Source organism: Gopherus flavomarginatus, chromosome 4 (assembly GCF_025201925.1).
Source record: "Gopherus flavomarginatus isolate rGopFla2 chromosome 4, rGopFla2.mat.asm, whole genome shotgun sequence".
Lineage (NCBI taxonomy): Eukaryota > Metazoa > Chordata > Testudines > Testudinidae > Gopherus > Gopherus flavomarginatus.
In genome coordinates this window covers 96509306-96524339 of record NC_066620.1, presented here as the reverse complement: position 1 = coordinate 96524339, position 15034 = coordinate 96509306, and the positions used below count along the sequence as shown (strand labels likewise).

Genomic DNA, 15034 nt, shown 5'->3' with positions numbered 1-15034 from the left:
TCCAAACTTTTTATTAAAGCGACCCATCAACTGCTGTTTCTTTTTGAAGACCCACCATTATCCTTGCTCTCCCTCGCCAGCCCAGCCTGACCCCCTAGCCCCTGGCTTGGTTCCTCCCAGCCTGCTTGCTCTTGTTCTCCCAGGTCTGGTCCCCTCCTGCAGTCCCAGTCGATCCCTCTTTCCTCATGGCTCAGCTCTGATCAGTACCAGGCTGCTGAATGTCCACCTGTTGGCTCTGATTGCTTTCTTCAGGTTGCTCCTGCTGCCTGGATCCTGCTGCCACTTCCCCTGGGCAGTGGTGTGGGAGCTGGGCGGCAGCCGCAGGAAGGAGGCAGCTGGAACCAGTGAGCAGTCTATCCCTGTCCTGCATGTGCCTTGGGGATGCTTATTCCAGGCTGCCGCTACTTGGATTCCACTTCCTATGCCCCTGCTGCTACCCAGGGGAAGGGAGAGCATGGGGGTGGGGGAGGGAATTGCCTTCAGGGAACACATGGCCCACATAGATCCTTCCTGCAACCCATTGATGGGTCATGACCTACTGTTTGGGAGAACACTTGCTCATTGTTGTTTTGATCCTGGGGCCCATCCCTGGAAAAATAAGCCTGTTAACCTGTCTGGAGCCAGTCAGGCAGACATTTCCCAGTTAATAACCCACCATTGCTCTCTTGATGTTTTCCTTGGAGATAACATATTTCTAGTTATTGTTTCATTTCCTGCTTATTTTTCCTAGCGGCCCCTTTCTATTTAAATCCATGTAGTCAGACAGAATAACATCAAGCAGGTAAACTGAGGTGCACGTAATATTCATAAAAATAATAGCTATTCTCTCATTTTCCACACCATACTTGGACTATGCACTGAAAAACTGAATTATTCTTTGGTTTATAAAAATTATAAATAATACTACATCAAAGTTTTTGTAAGTGTGTGTGTGTGTGGAGTCTTCTTCCCTCCCACACCCCCCTCAAATAACCAGAGGCAATAATAAGGCAATTGAACACATAAGGAATACTGATAATTAAATTTCTCATTTTAGGTCCTCCAAAATGATCATTTGGTTTGATTTTAATGTGTGTCAATATATTAGTGTGAGGTAGAATTTTTTCACTGCCCATGATGTACGGCTACCGGTCATCTACTTGTATCAACTGTTCACTTTTCCCATTTATGCCAGTCACTGCACTTTGTGTGTTTTATTTGCATAATCATTGTACATTTACCTCCTTCTGCCAATACATACTGGCACCTACCAGCCAATTGAAGAGCACAGATTTGCATATACCCTGTCTGGTCATTTCTGAGAAACCACCATATACATCTCTCTAACTCTGATTAGTTCCTGTACTTGACTGGCTGTCTCATATACCCAGAATTTTCAGGCCATTTGCAAACAGTGAAGGTGCTGCCTCAGGCTATGTCTACACTAGCTCTTTTGTTGGTCAGGGGTGTAGAAAAACATAAGTTTCACTGAAACAAGCTCTGGTGTGGATAGTGCTATATTGGCATGAGCACTCTCTTGCTAGCATAGAGTGGCTACACGGAAGACCTTACAGCACCGCAGCTGTAAGGTCTGTAGTATAGACACAGCCTTAACAGAAAGAGGAAGAAACCTCTCTGTCTACTGAGGGAAAGTGTAACACACAAACCAGAAATCAAGCATTGTTAACCTCCGTCCTCCAGCTGTGTTCCCTTCCCTTCCCACAGGCTAATGAAGTTCTCATCCCCAGAGAAAATAACCCCAACTATACATGCAATATGATGGGGGCTTATTTAGCTACAACAAATCAGGAAAAAGATCTTGGAGTCATCGTGGATAGTTCTCTGAAGATGTCCACGCAGTATGCAGAGGTGGTCAAAAAAGCAAACAGGATGTTAGGAATCATTAAAAAGGGGATAGAGAATAAGACTGAGAATATATTATTGCCCTTATATAAATCAATGGTATGCCCATTTCTCGTATACTGCGTACCGATGTGGTCTCTTCATCTCAAAAAAGATATACTTGCACTAGAAAAGGTTCAGAAAAGGGCAACTAAAATGATTAGGGCTTTGGAGAGGGTCCCATATGAGGAAAGATTAAAGAGGCTAGTACTCTTCAGCTTGGAAAAGAGGAGACTAAGGGGGGATATGATAGCGGTATATAAAATCATGAGTGATGTGGAGAAAGTGGATAAGGAAAAGTTATTTACTTATTCCCATGTTACAAGAACTAGAGGTCACCAAATGAAATTAATAGGCAGCAGGTTTAAAACAAATAAAAGGAAGTTCTTCACACAGGGCACAGTCAACTTGTGGAACTCCTTACCTGAGGAGGTTATGAAGGCTAGGACTATAACAGCGTTTAAAAGAGAACTGGATAAATTCATGGTGGTTAAGTCTATAAATGGCTATTAGCCAGAATAGGTAAGGAGTGGTGTCCCTAGCCTGTTTGTCAGAGGATGGAGATGGATGGCAGGAGAGAGCTTACTTGATCATTGCATGTTAGGTTCACTTCTTCTGGGGCACCTGGCATTGGCCGCTGTCGGTAGATAGGATACTGGGCTAAATGGACCTTTGGTCTGACCCGGTACTGCGGTTCTTATGTTCAGATATTTGTGTTTTCGTTGTTTGTTTAGAATCCCCACTCACTCTCAATTAAACTACAAAACAGTGTTTATGTATAATTTATTTATTTATTTTGCAGTTATGTTGGGACTTGTGCTGCAACATAATGGGAGGCAGGTGGAGGTGAAGTCATGAAATAAAAGTGAGGCAAGTGAGCAAAGGGAAATAATTAAAGGGAATGGTGAAAAAGAAATGTGTTAGGGCTGGTTGAAAAAGGGATGACTAATTGCAAGAAAATATACCTTTTTCATTAAAAAAAATTCAGTGAGTTTTCAACTAATTTTTATTGTCTTGTTGGTGTTAAATGTTAATTTTATTAAAATTTTCTTTTTTAATATGAATGTCATATGTCATTGTAATAATTTGATTGTTACTGTTAGCTCTTTTAATAACTGTGACTTGGACTAAATAAACACAGAAGCTGAAATCAATACCCTGGCCTCCATTTTCTAAATGTAGAGTAATTAGCCCAAGACATGGTTGTCACATCAAAAACAAGAAGCACCATCAAGTTACCATTTCTGTTAATAAACTTAGCCTCTTGCATGCTGTTGGATAGGTTTGTACTTGCTTGTCTCCATTAAGGACACCTCCATGGCTCAGTGGGATACTCTGATACAGTAGAACCTCAAAGATACGAACACCAGAATTACGGACTGACTGGTCAACTGGACACCATGTGAAACCGGAAGTAACCAATCAGGCAGCAGTGGAGACATCCCGCCCCCTCCACCACCCAGCAAAAAAAAAAAAAAGGGCAAAGACTTACTGTACTGTGCCTGTATTGCAGCTTAAAGGTAGGCACATCTGGGCTGCGTGTCCCCATCCCTACTCCCATTCCCATGCATGGGACACCCATATAGCTAGGAGTTGAAGATGCTGAGATTTGCAGGCAAAGCTGTGAGCCCCCACTGGCAGCCTAAGGCAGCTGGAGCAGGAGCAGCACTGCGGTCTGCACTGCTTTCCTGTAAGCCGTGGGTGCTGTTTTCATCCCCCAGTGGGGGTGGGTGCTGTTTCTCTGTCTCTCCCGGCAGGGGTGTGAGTGAGTGTAACACGCTGTTTTCTTCACACATATTTCTCCCTCCCACCCACACACCCCTGGGTTGGGAGGGGGGGAACAAGCTTGTCCCAGCTGAGAAGGAAGCTGGCTAGCTGCCTCTGGAACTTTGAAAAGGGAGGGTGCTGTGTTTTGAGAACCCTTTGTTCAAATGGTCTAAAATTTTCCTTGTGAAGTCTGCCCCGCCAGATTTCAAGCCTATTTATCTACATATGCAGAGGTTAGAGGCTGTATAAAACTAGATTTTTAAGAGAAATATAGCTGCAATGTTAATTATGGAGAGGCTATCTTTGCTGCAGAATGTACAATGTAAGCAAATTAGTCCTGCCCTGAGAACTATAAGATGTCATTTCTTGCCTTCTGTGTGTTAGATTTCTAACTTTTAACATTAGTCTCTTGCATCTAATTTATAATGTGAATGTCGCTGTTATAGTGACTATACACAGCATTATAGGCAAGGAGGTAGTAATGTTGCCCGTTAATTAAGGTTGTTCAACACTTCCTGTTATACAACCCTGTTTTCAGTTGCTTATAGTTTTGCCAAGCTTTATCAGTTAGGGCCAAAATTTTTCATGCCAGGTGTTTGCCTCAGGCTGAATATTTCTGGAAAATTTCTGCTAAAACAGTTCAACCTTTCCTAAGAAATGCATTGTTTTGCCCTTGTGTATGTGTATGTATATATGTTTTGGTGACTTTTTCTTTAAGGAGTTCTGGTGTCACCAACCTTTGGAACAAGGACTTGAAATTTGGCAGAAGGCTTGCCTTTGTTAGGGTTGTGTGTTTTGCCATCCTCATGAAAACTCACTTGATTTACATTGCCCAAACTGAGAGAAATTAAATATAAAGATGATGCATAAATTGATTTTTAAAAACATTGTTTTAATAATCTAATATTAATAACAAGACGTTTTGATTCTTTTAAAGAAATATACTTAGCCTGATATTCTTTTAAGTGAACACCCTGAGGCCTGAATCCTGCATTCCTTGTGATTGAGCCTTGCCCCCTGTCATAAACAGATAGTTAAGGGTTAATGTCTCTTTTACCTGTGAAGGGTTAAGAAGCTCAGTAAACCTGGCTGACACCTGACCAGAGGACCAATAGGGGGACAAGATACTTTCAAATCTTGGTGGAGGGAAGTCTTTGTGCTTTTTGTTTTGGGGGTTGTTCGCTCTTGGGATTAAGAGGGACCAGACTTACATCCAGGCTCTCCAAATCTTTCTGAATCAGTCTTTCAAGTTTCAAAATTGTAAGTAATAGCCAGGCAAGGCGGATTAGTCTTATGTTTGCTTTCTCAACTTGTGAATGTTTCTTTTGCTGGAAGGATTTTTACCTCTGTTGGCTGTAACTTTGAATCTCAGGCTAAGGGGGGGTCCCTCTGGTCTATATGAATCTGAGTACCCTGTAAAGCATTTTCCATCCTGATTTTACAGAGATAATTTTTACCTTTTCTTTCTTTAATTAAAAGCTTTCTTTTTAAGAATCTGATTTTCCTTGTTTTAAGATCCAAGGGGATTGGGTCTGAACTCACCAGGGACTGGTGGGGGGAAAGAAGGGGGGTGGTTAATTTCTCCTTGTTTTAAGATCCAAGGAGTTTAAATCTGTGTTCACCAGGGAATTGGTGAAGCCTCTCAAGGCAACCCAGGGATGGGAAAGTCTGGGGGGGAGACAGGGAGTGCGCCAGACACTGAATTTCTGGCTGGTGACAGCATACCAGATCTAAGCTAGTAATTAAGTTTAGAAGTGTTCATGCAGGTCCCCACATTTGCACTCTAAAGTTCAAAGTGGGGAAAGAAACCTTGACACCCCCCTTGTGTAAAGGTCTGGATTGTAGCCTATTTTTGTAATGAAGGGTTGTAAGAAATTCTGTGGATCTGTGATATGTTTCTTCACACTGAGATTGTGAATGGAATTCTTACAAGCTGCTGTTTCATTGGATTCTTGAGAAAATTAGCTTGGCAGGAAGAGAATTTGATGAGGTCTGAGGATCCTGGAATCTGATGGCCTGACTTTCAAAGATGTTGAGAATCCACAGCTCTTATTGTGTTCAGGACATCAGAAATTCAGGCCACAAATCTTTTTGTTTAGCAGCTATAGTTTTAAGAATACCATGAATTCTCTTTCTGTGTACTTTTTCCATATCCTTTTTGCCTTATCTTAAGAGACTTAGGCCTGGTCAACACTAGAAAATTAGGTTGGTTGAATGACATTGATTGGGGTGTGAAAAACCCACACCTCTGTGTGGCATAGTTAAGCTGACCTAAGTCCTTGTGTAGACAGCACTGAGTCGATCGAAGAATTCTTCCATCGTCCTAGCTAATGCTTCTCAAGGAGGTGGATTACCGATGCCGACAGAAGAATGTCTTCCTTTGGAATAGGTAGTCTCTACACTGAGGAGGTATAGCATTTTAAATGTAAAGAAACTCTTACTTTGAAGCCCTACAGACTGGGAGCTGTGAAATGTGAAGTGGTGTAGAGCTCGCTGCAGTATCCATGCGCTTGGCTGTGCATGGTGACTTTGTGTTGACAAAAGAGAGAGAGCTTGGTGAAAGATGCATGAGAGGAAGTTAATATTTTTCTGGTTGTCTAACTTTGCTTAATACTTGATAGTTTGTACAAGCTAATGGAAGCAGTTGGGAGATAGAAATGCTCAGTAGTTTGGCCCTAAAAAAGGAAAGAAAAGCCAGATCTTGATGTTATAATCTTTATTTACTCTTGAGAAGGAGACAAGAAATTCATGAAGTGCTAGAGTGGCCCAAATATTGAACTTCACTTCTCCCTCCCCAGTCTGATGACTGTAGATGTTTCGCTGGGTGACTGTAGATGTTACATCATCACCATGAGACTCACAGTATCCGAGACTTTGTTAGGGAAGAGCCAGAGGGAAGGTACAAATATTCAATACAACTTCTACCACACCTGACAGTGCTAGAAAGTATAAATATTTTCAGGACCAGTAAACTTTTCTAGGCACTGGCATTTGGCCAGTGATGAGAGAAAATACCTTGAGACCAAAGATTAAAATCTCTAGCTGGTGTACATGGTGTGGCTTTTTATTATAGATGGCACAGGTAGTGATACTTATGGTTAAGGATACCCGACGCTTTCCAATGTGAGACCCTGTTTTCAGTTGCCTATATACTTAAACATTTGTAGTGAAATTTTTCCACGCTGGTGTCTGCCTACGGCTGAATATTTGGAAAGGTTCAGCTAAAACAGTTGAGCAATTTTGGAGAGTGAGGTTAGGGAAAAAAGCTTTTCTCCCCTAATCTTTAAAAAGTAATGAAATAAAAAACCCACCACCAACCCTCCCCCCCTCCCCAACCAAGATTCTTACAACTGTTCTATTGAACCATTGTAGCACTCAGTACTTTGAAGCAGAGACTTGAAATTCAGCATCAGGGTGACTTTACTGTCAGGGATTTCTGTGCTCCTGAAAAATTTCCAAAATTTTGACCACCTATAAACATCTGAAAAGTCACTGATCTTACATGCTGAGTAGAGACTTGGAGTTTGACAGCTAAATTTTCTATCTGTATTGATCGTGCTCCAGCCCCTCATAGCTTCTGTGTATGACCAGACTGCTTATGTATCATCCCCACAGAGAAGCTGAGCAAGCTGTATGCCCAGGGCTGCAGAGGCTGAGCAGAACTTACCTTGGAATTGCTCTTCTGGGCTACTGAGGCTCCAGGCACTGGAACTGAAAAGAGGGACACTCCTGTGCTGTCAGTGTCCTCTCAGCTGGTGCCAAAGAAGAAGCTACCTGACTCAATGCTGAGGACTGAGGAATAGGGGAGGAGAAATAGGGATGAAATGTGTGTGTGAGAGAATAGGAGACATGGAGGAAGGGAAAGGGGCCAGGAGCAGGTGCCAGGAAGGAAGGATGTGGTGGCAGCAGAAGGGTGCAGAGGGCAGGGACAATAGGGTTGCCAGCTTTCTAATCACACACAACCAAACACCCCTGGCTCACCTTCCCTGAGGCACTGCCTATGCCCTACCCCTTCTCTGAGGCCTCCACCCCAACTAGCTCCATCTCTCCTCCCTCCATTGCGTACTCTTCCCCACCCTCACTCACTTTCACTGGGCTAGGGCAGGAAGTTGGGGCATGGTAGAGGGTGAAGGCTCCAGCAGGGGGTGCAGGAGGACTGGGAATGAGGGGTTTGGAGTGTGGGAGGGGACTCTGGAGTGGGGTTGGGATGTGTGTGTGGGGGTGAGGGCTCCAGATGGGGTTGGGGCTGGGGATGAGGGATTTGGAGTGAAGGAGTGGGCTCTGGGCTGGGCCAGGGGGTTGAGGAGCGGGGGGAGGAAGGGCTGGAGATGGGGAGGGGGGGTTGAGGGAGTTGGGGAACAGGAGGGGGCTCTGGGCTGGGCTAGGGGTTCAGGGAGCAGGGTCTCGGCAGCACTAACTGTGGCTCCGAGGAAGTGGTCACCAGGTCCCGGCAGCATCTAGACGCATGGGTGACCAGACGGCTGTGTGTGCTGCGTTCGTGCTTGGGTGACCAGATGTCCCGATTTTATAGGGACAGTCCCGATATTTGGGACTTTATCTTATATAGTGCCTATTATCTCCCCACCCCCATCCTGATTTTTCACACTTGCTGTCTGGTCACTCTACTTCACTCCTAGAGGTACTGCCCCCCGCAGGTCCCATTGGTCATGGTTTCCAGCCATTGGGAGCTGCGGAGCTGGCCTTGGGGGTGGGGGCAGCGTGCAGAGCCTCCCTGGCCGACCCTGCGCCTAGACTTTTAATGGTCTGGTTGGCGGTGCTGACTGGAACCGCCAGGCTCCCTTTTTGATTGAGCGTTCCGGTTGAAAACTGAACTCCTAGCAACCTTAAGAGGGAATGATAGGGATAAGAAGTGGGGAGAGAGGCAGGAGCAAGGGAGTGGGCAATGGAGCTGAGTGAGTGTGTGTGCGTGCACACTAAATGAGGCAGAAGTCCTTTGGGTACAAATAGTATGTGGTCATGTAATTAAAAACTGCATCACAATGCATACCTACAAGGGGGCTGAATGAAGGTCATGCAGGCAACCTGAGTTCTGGTGTGTCCTAACTTTTGAGTTATTTTAACTTATTTAATGGTGTGTGTGTGTGAAATTCTGCTACGCATAGATTTTATAGATAGACTTTCCTGCTGGAGAAGTAACCATTGTTGTTAAGAAAAATGTACTTGAGTACTCACTTGCTGTATCCCCTTTGCAGTTATTTCAGGTATTTTTATTTCTGCCTTGCAGTTCAACTGTTCCTTCTGCTTGATTCTCTAATGAAGTTGGAATCTTCTGCTTGATTCTCTAATGAAGTCGGAATCTTTTATATAACATTAGGTATGGGTTTGTAGCCATGGAAGAGGTGATACAAAGTCAGCCTTGTTACTTAACTGTGGAATCAAATGGGGAAAAACTATGGGGGAGTGAGTCATTTCAAAAAACCAAAACTATTAATTTTCGTAAGTAGCAGACAAGAAATTATATGAAAAACCTGTGCAAAGCTATGTATGCTTGTCTGTGGTTTTGAAAATACCCTTTTAAAAACATGCTATTCATGCAGTTCAAACAATTGCTATCGTAAGTGTTGTTCTGTCTCTGTTATTGATGTTTCAATGACACCCTTTGCAGCATATTAAAAGCAGTTCTGTTGTCTGCCAATATAATCTATTAAGACCTGCCTCATAGTACAGGCCCCTGCTGTCAACTGAAGACAAGGCGAAGGGAATACTGTTTAATGTAAATCTATTATCTGTTAGGAAGAGCCTGGCAGGGGATACAACTAACAGCTCTGATTCACGATTTAAAGGATTAGGATTGTTTACAGTTCAAGCAGAGAGTTTCTCTCTGAAGCCATTGCTTTCTAAATTCTGATTTGAGTTATTCTTCCATGCCAAGTTCATTCACCATCTGGTTCAGGAGCACTGTAAATTGAGAAAACCATAAAGTGTTTTTTAAAAAATCCTTACCATGCTATTATGAAAAAACTGTTAGCAACCACCACTTTTAGACTAGTTGTTGCTAGGCAGGTTCTGGTACTGTCTTCCTGAGTGACATGACAGACTATTTCCTTAGAAGCATGCTAGCTAAATTGTGTTGTAAACTACTCCACCTCCTCACCAGGTTGTCCAAGGCATGGATTTATAAACTCTTTGCCAGACACTGTTGACTCTCATGTGTCTGTGCTAAATGGCAGTTGTTCTAAATTGTTAGCACAGTTTAGTGCAGTGGTTCTCAACCTATTTACCATTGTGGTCCGCATATGCATATGGTTGCCAGGCATCTGGTTTTTGACTGGAATGCCTGGTTGAAAAGGGAGCCCTCACCTCCTCCTGCACCCGAACCCACTGTCCCAGTCCAGTGAAAGTGAATGAGGGTGAGGATGGGGAGGGATGGGGGATGGAGTGAGCAGAGGGAGGATCCTTGGAGACGGGACAGGGCGGGGCCTCAGAAGGGGCGGGGGAGGGGTGTTCGGTTTTGTGCAATTAGTTAGCAGCCCTACATATGTGGCCCACAACATGTTACATGGGCCGCATCCAATGCTAGTTGTATGGCCCTGAGGATGTTAGGTGGGCCGCAGTTCTGTGCTGATTGGGCCACAAGTTGAGAAGCACTGGTTTAGTGTGTGGTATAGGCAAGACTATCTTTGCAGCTGTAATACGTTCCTTAATGGAATACTGAACCAAAAAGAGGACAAAATTAGTGTAGACACAATAACTTTAAAATGCATGTTAAACACACATGCCTCTTATCTTATAGTTATGCTCATCTTTTATAAAACTGAATTTAATTGCTTGGTTCTCTCCCCCCCCCCCCCCAATTCAAATGTATATTTTTTTGGTAGCATCTGACCCTTTTCAGTTCAAGAAATCAGTTGTCTTTAAAACCCATAAATATTTACCTGAAGTTCTAGGCGTCCTGTTTGGGAATACTCAAGACTTCCTGACAGGTTTCCGTCCCAGTGGGATCAAATCACTCCTTCACTTTTTGGAGGCAGATAAATGGAGTATTGCACTAAGTAGTTTATTGTGTGTCTCTTACAGGTGATATCTTTTTAAAAACCCTACTTCTGTCTCCTCTGCACTTACAAAGGAGGCATAGGATCTTTATTGTAAGAGTAGGAGTTCTTGTTCTCTTCCTTCCCCCCAAATTTCCCTTTTCCCCAACTGTGGTGCAGTGTGCTGTGCAGTTGTTAATTGCTCCCTCTCCATTCCAGACCTGCTTGCATTTTATTAGATTTTGGATGTGTGTAGACTGTGGAAAATCTTTGTGATCCTTTGGAATGAAAAAAGCTATATACATATAAAATATTGAATCATCATGCTGAATCACTGCCACAATAGCTCTCATATATATCTCAAACTGCATTGTTTTGCAGTCTTGTTTTTACACTGTCTTTTTGTGCTTTGTTTTACAGAATTGGAAGAATCCAGGATGTCAAGGCTTTGAAAAATACATCTTATTAGACTACCATAGTGAAGCTGAAAAGGTAGATGCAGTTTCAAGTACCAGGTTGAGTGACCTAGTTGAGTGTACAGGTTGTGTACACTATGTGTATGTATATACCCACATATTTCCATAGCCACACTGACTTGTTCTTGCATACTCCTGGGAGTTTCGCAATTGATGAAAATTAACTTAAGAACCAGATGGAGCAACTTGACAGCACAGAGATCAAGAGCCCATGGAAAGACACCTGCCACTAATGGTCCGCTTTCCACATGGTCTTCACGGGTGAAAAAGGTTTGCAAGAAGAGGAAGAAAGAACACCGTCTGCCACAGAACAAGTCTCACAAATACCTCCACAATCTAAAGGAATAATTGAGAGAGAGGCAGCGTGGGGAGGAAACTGACTTAGATATTGCAAAAGGAACAATGAACTGTCTTTGGCACATTTTTTGCATTGACCTCAGTATACTATAATTGAGTTTAATGTACTGGACTAATAAATAGTGACCATTTATTGTGTGGTAATGACTGGAAGAAAATAAGTTTAGAAACAATGGGACAAGTTTGGGCATTGAACTGACAAACCTCATCCTCTGTATTGAGTTAACTGGGTCATCGAACATACTTTGTCCCTTCCTTTTTTTTCCCTCTTTTTACTTAGGATGGTATAAACTCAAATGTTATTCATCTAGAACAATCAGAACTTGACGTATATTTCCTTCATGTACAGCTGCAAATGTGGTCTTTTGGAACTATGAATCTGAGCTCTAGACAAGCCTCAAGAAGGAAGGAGTCCATCAAACAAGGAAAGAAAATATCTAGGGAAATAGTGAAACTGGGAAGTCAGATTTCTAGTACTGTTCCTCTTTTTTTATTTGTTGATTATTTTTCTTCTTTCCTCGAATCCTAGAAGGTTTGCAAATGAGTGCTTTCTTGACATGCTTTAATTTTGGCACTTGTTTTTGCAGCAGGATGAAAAAAGTCTGATTCTTTTGTAGCAGGAAAAAGGGAAAAGTAAAAGAAAAACAGCCTGATGTGCAGTGCTATTCTGTAGGAGAATTTCATGGTTCACCTGAGGCAAACTTATCTGCTCTAAAAGCTTTAGAGGATTTCTGATTCTGCTAAATGAAAAGGGGTTTTCTTTTTCATGCCCATGCGGCAGCGAGAAGTGGGAAAGCAGGCGAGATAGCATGATAAACAATTCAGGTTGTGTTGGGTCTCTGGTGGAAAAAAGAGCTGCAATGAAAATAGGACTGTCTTTGGATTGCAAAAACCATTGAATCCACCGAGTAGATTAGTACCAAGAGGGATTTCCCATCTGGCCTGACGCTGTGGTGCCTGCACAAGCTCGGATCTGTTGTTTCGCACGGTTTGTGTGCCTTTTTTTCCCTTTATGCAATCTCTTTCAGCTTTAGCAGCAGAAATTCGCTTGGCGGAGAAGTTATGCCAGAGGGCAGCTTGGGAAAGATGAATGTCTTATATATCTACATGTATATGTGTGTGCGTGTTTAAATTTCTGCGACTGAACTTTTGAAGAAAATCTGACTGGAGGAAATCTTAAAGCCTTAAGTTACTTGAAATCTTTACACATTTGCAACTCTTTGTCTCTGGAATTGCATTACGCTAAACTGGAATCTCAGGCTGTATAAAGATAATATCAAATTGAGCAAAAAGACGACTTACCACTTCTTGAGCGCCTCTTATGAAGTAGCTGTTTCTCCAAAGGATAAGTGCACCCTCACTCTAATGACTCAAAGACAAAAGGAATCTGATTTTTTTTTAAGTGTTACTTTTTCTTAGCCAGCTGCCATTGTCTTTTATAGAAGAATTTTTCACTATGCATTTGGTGGATATTTATAAACACTGATCCGTGTTCTCCCTTCCAATGATCTATCCCAGGTCAGTCTTATCAATAAACAAAATAAAAATAAAATTTTGTGCACTAGACATATTACTTTCTTATGTCAACAATTAAAGATAAAAAAAAGCATGTATGCAGCGGTGGAGCATGGGCCTGTTCTTTGCAGTGATTCCAACATCCTCTGCCTCTCCTGGAAAGGTAGAGTCCCCAAAAGCGAGAAGGAGAAACCAGTGTGCAGGAGGCGGTACTATGAAGAAGGCTGGCTGGCAACAGGCAATGGCAGAGGAGTTGTCGGAGTGACTTTCACTTCCAGTCATTGTCGGAGAGACCGGAACACCCCTCAGAGAATCAACTTCAATCTGAGGGGCCACAATAGCGAGGTAAGGGAACAACATGTCACTCGTAAGGCTTGAATTTAAAGCTAGCCTTGGCAGCAGAAGTTAAATAGAGGATGCAGCGTTTCTGCTTAAAATTTGGCATGACAGTGAAAAGGGTTGGAGACTTGGGGCTTGAACCAAATCCCATTGGAGTCAGTGGAAGACTTTCCAGTGAATTCAGTAGATTTTTGGATTAGGCCCATGGAAAGAAAAGGTCTTGGGATGCTGCAGGGAATGAATTTATTTTTGTGTGCTCCTTTCTCCTCCTCTTCCCCCAATATATTTTAATCTCCAGGCTAGTTCAATAAATAGATTGTGGTGGGTTTAAAGACTGTGGTAGTGATGGTTTACATAATGTTAAACTCTTGCTTAGCAGCCTAATAAAAAGGAAAGCTATTGAGGATGGAGCTTGGCTCTCTCCTAGAAACTACAAACTGAAGTGCTCTGCAGCAGGCTTGAGTGAGAGATAACTGGGGACTTCACAAAACACCCAACTGGTGGTGGAAGATGGATGGGGTTGTCCAGAATCATGTGGAGATGTTTTGCGATAATTTGATGTAATTCAAGGATAGAGAGTATCACCCTTACGCTAATGGCCCTGGGATTTTTGCTTTTATTTTTTGTTAAAGGGATATTTTTGGTTGGTAAAGTTGGGAATGCACAACTGAAACATCACTCTCTGGCACTTATTTGTGTCACTGCATCCTGCCTCATGCAGCCCCTACTGGGCAAATGGCATGGGATGGGCCACTGATACCCAAGGGTGGGTGCTAAGAGTGGAGTGTAAAATGTTGAGAGCTTTCGATTATAGATTAATCCTTGCTGGTAATCCAGCTTTTTGATTAGGTAACAGCAGGAAGTGTCCACTGGATAATATCTGCTGGAATTGGAAACTCCACTCTTACAGTACAGTTCCACCTAACAAATTATTTTCTATATCTAAAATCCAAAATAGTCTACTATTTTAACTGTTCTTAGTGATACTTGTTAACTTTAGCTCTAATATGCGCTGCTCTTTCGACAGAAGTGTCTTCAAAATTTGAACTCGCATAATCTTTTGTGCCTGTTGGGAGTCAAAGTGTGTAAAGGTGAATGACTGACTGTTTTTTTGTTTTTTTTAAAACAAGTTAAAAGATTGTAAATCATTAATACGTGCAGAGATGGGGGCTGAACCTCCTCCTCCTCCATTATGAATTACTTCGTTTGGCCATTTTTCCTTTGTTTACCCAAGTGGCTGTGGTGGAGTATTTTCTTTCTGGATCTCTGTGCTGTTTCAGTTTGATTGTAGCTGTAGTAACAGTAGCACGTTCTCCCAGTTACCTGTAATTGGGCACTACAGAGTCTCACAAATAAAATTAACATATTTGCTTTGTAATTTTTCTGATTTGGGATCTTAAACATGTTGGGCCTGGTTTGCCATTTAGTTTGTACTTGTGCAAATAACGGCAGAGATCCCTGGTGCTGGAAATTGAGCAAATGACCAGGTTCTGGGAGTGCATAGAGTCCATAACTTCATTTCTATGTTTAGGGTCATAAAAGGGGGCAGAGCAGCATTAGAAGTGCCTGATCCTGACAGGAAACTGGGAAGAAAGTGGCTTTGGGCAGCTAGGATTCTGTTGATTCAGTGGCTGCCATTAGAAGCTCCTGCTGGCTTAGTACCTCGATTGCTAGTGTAATGAAAGCTGCCTCTCTGAGCTTGGCTGG

The 15034-nt window shown here is 42.7% G+C and overlaps 1 protein-coding gene across 3 annotated transcripts in view; it reads left to right on the top strand.

Annotated features, from left to right (window-relative positions):
* Window positions 1-15034, top strand: part of TULP4 (TUB like protein 4) — a 298059-nt gene that overhangs the window by 32832 nt on the left and 250193 nt on the right. For 2 of the 3 annotated variants that reach the window (XM_050949427.1, XM_050949425.1), the window contains exon 2: window positions 11061-13333. In XM_050949427.1, coding sequence (XP_050805384.1) covers window positions 13082-13333 — 252 coding nt within the window. In that variant the 5' untranslated portion in view covers window positions 11061-13081. The remainder of the gene's footprint in view (window positions 1-11060; window positions 13334-15034) is intronic. The other variant, XM_050949426.1, reaches the window with a different exon arrangement.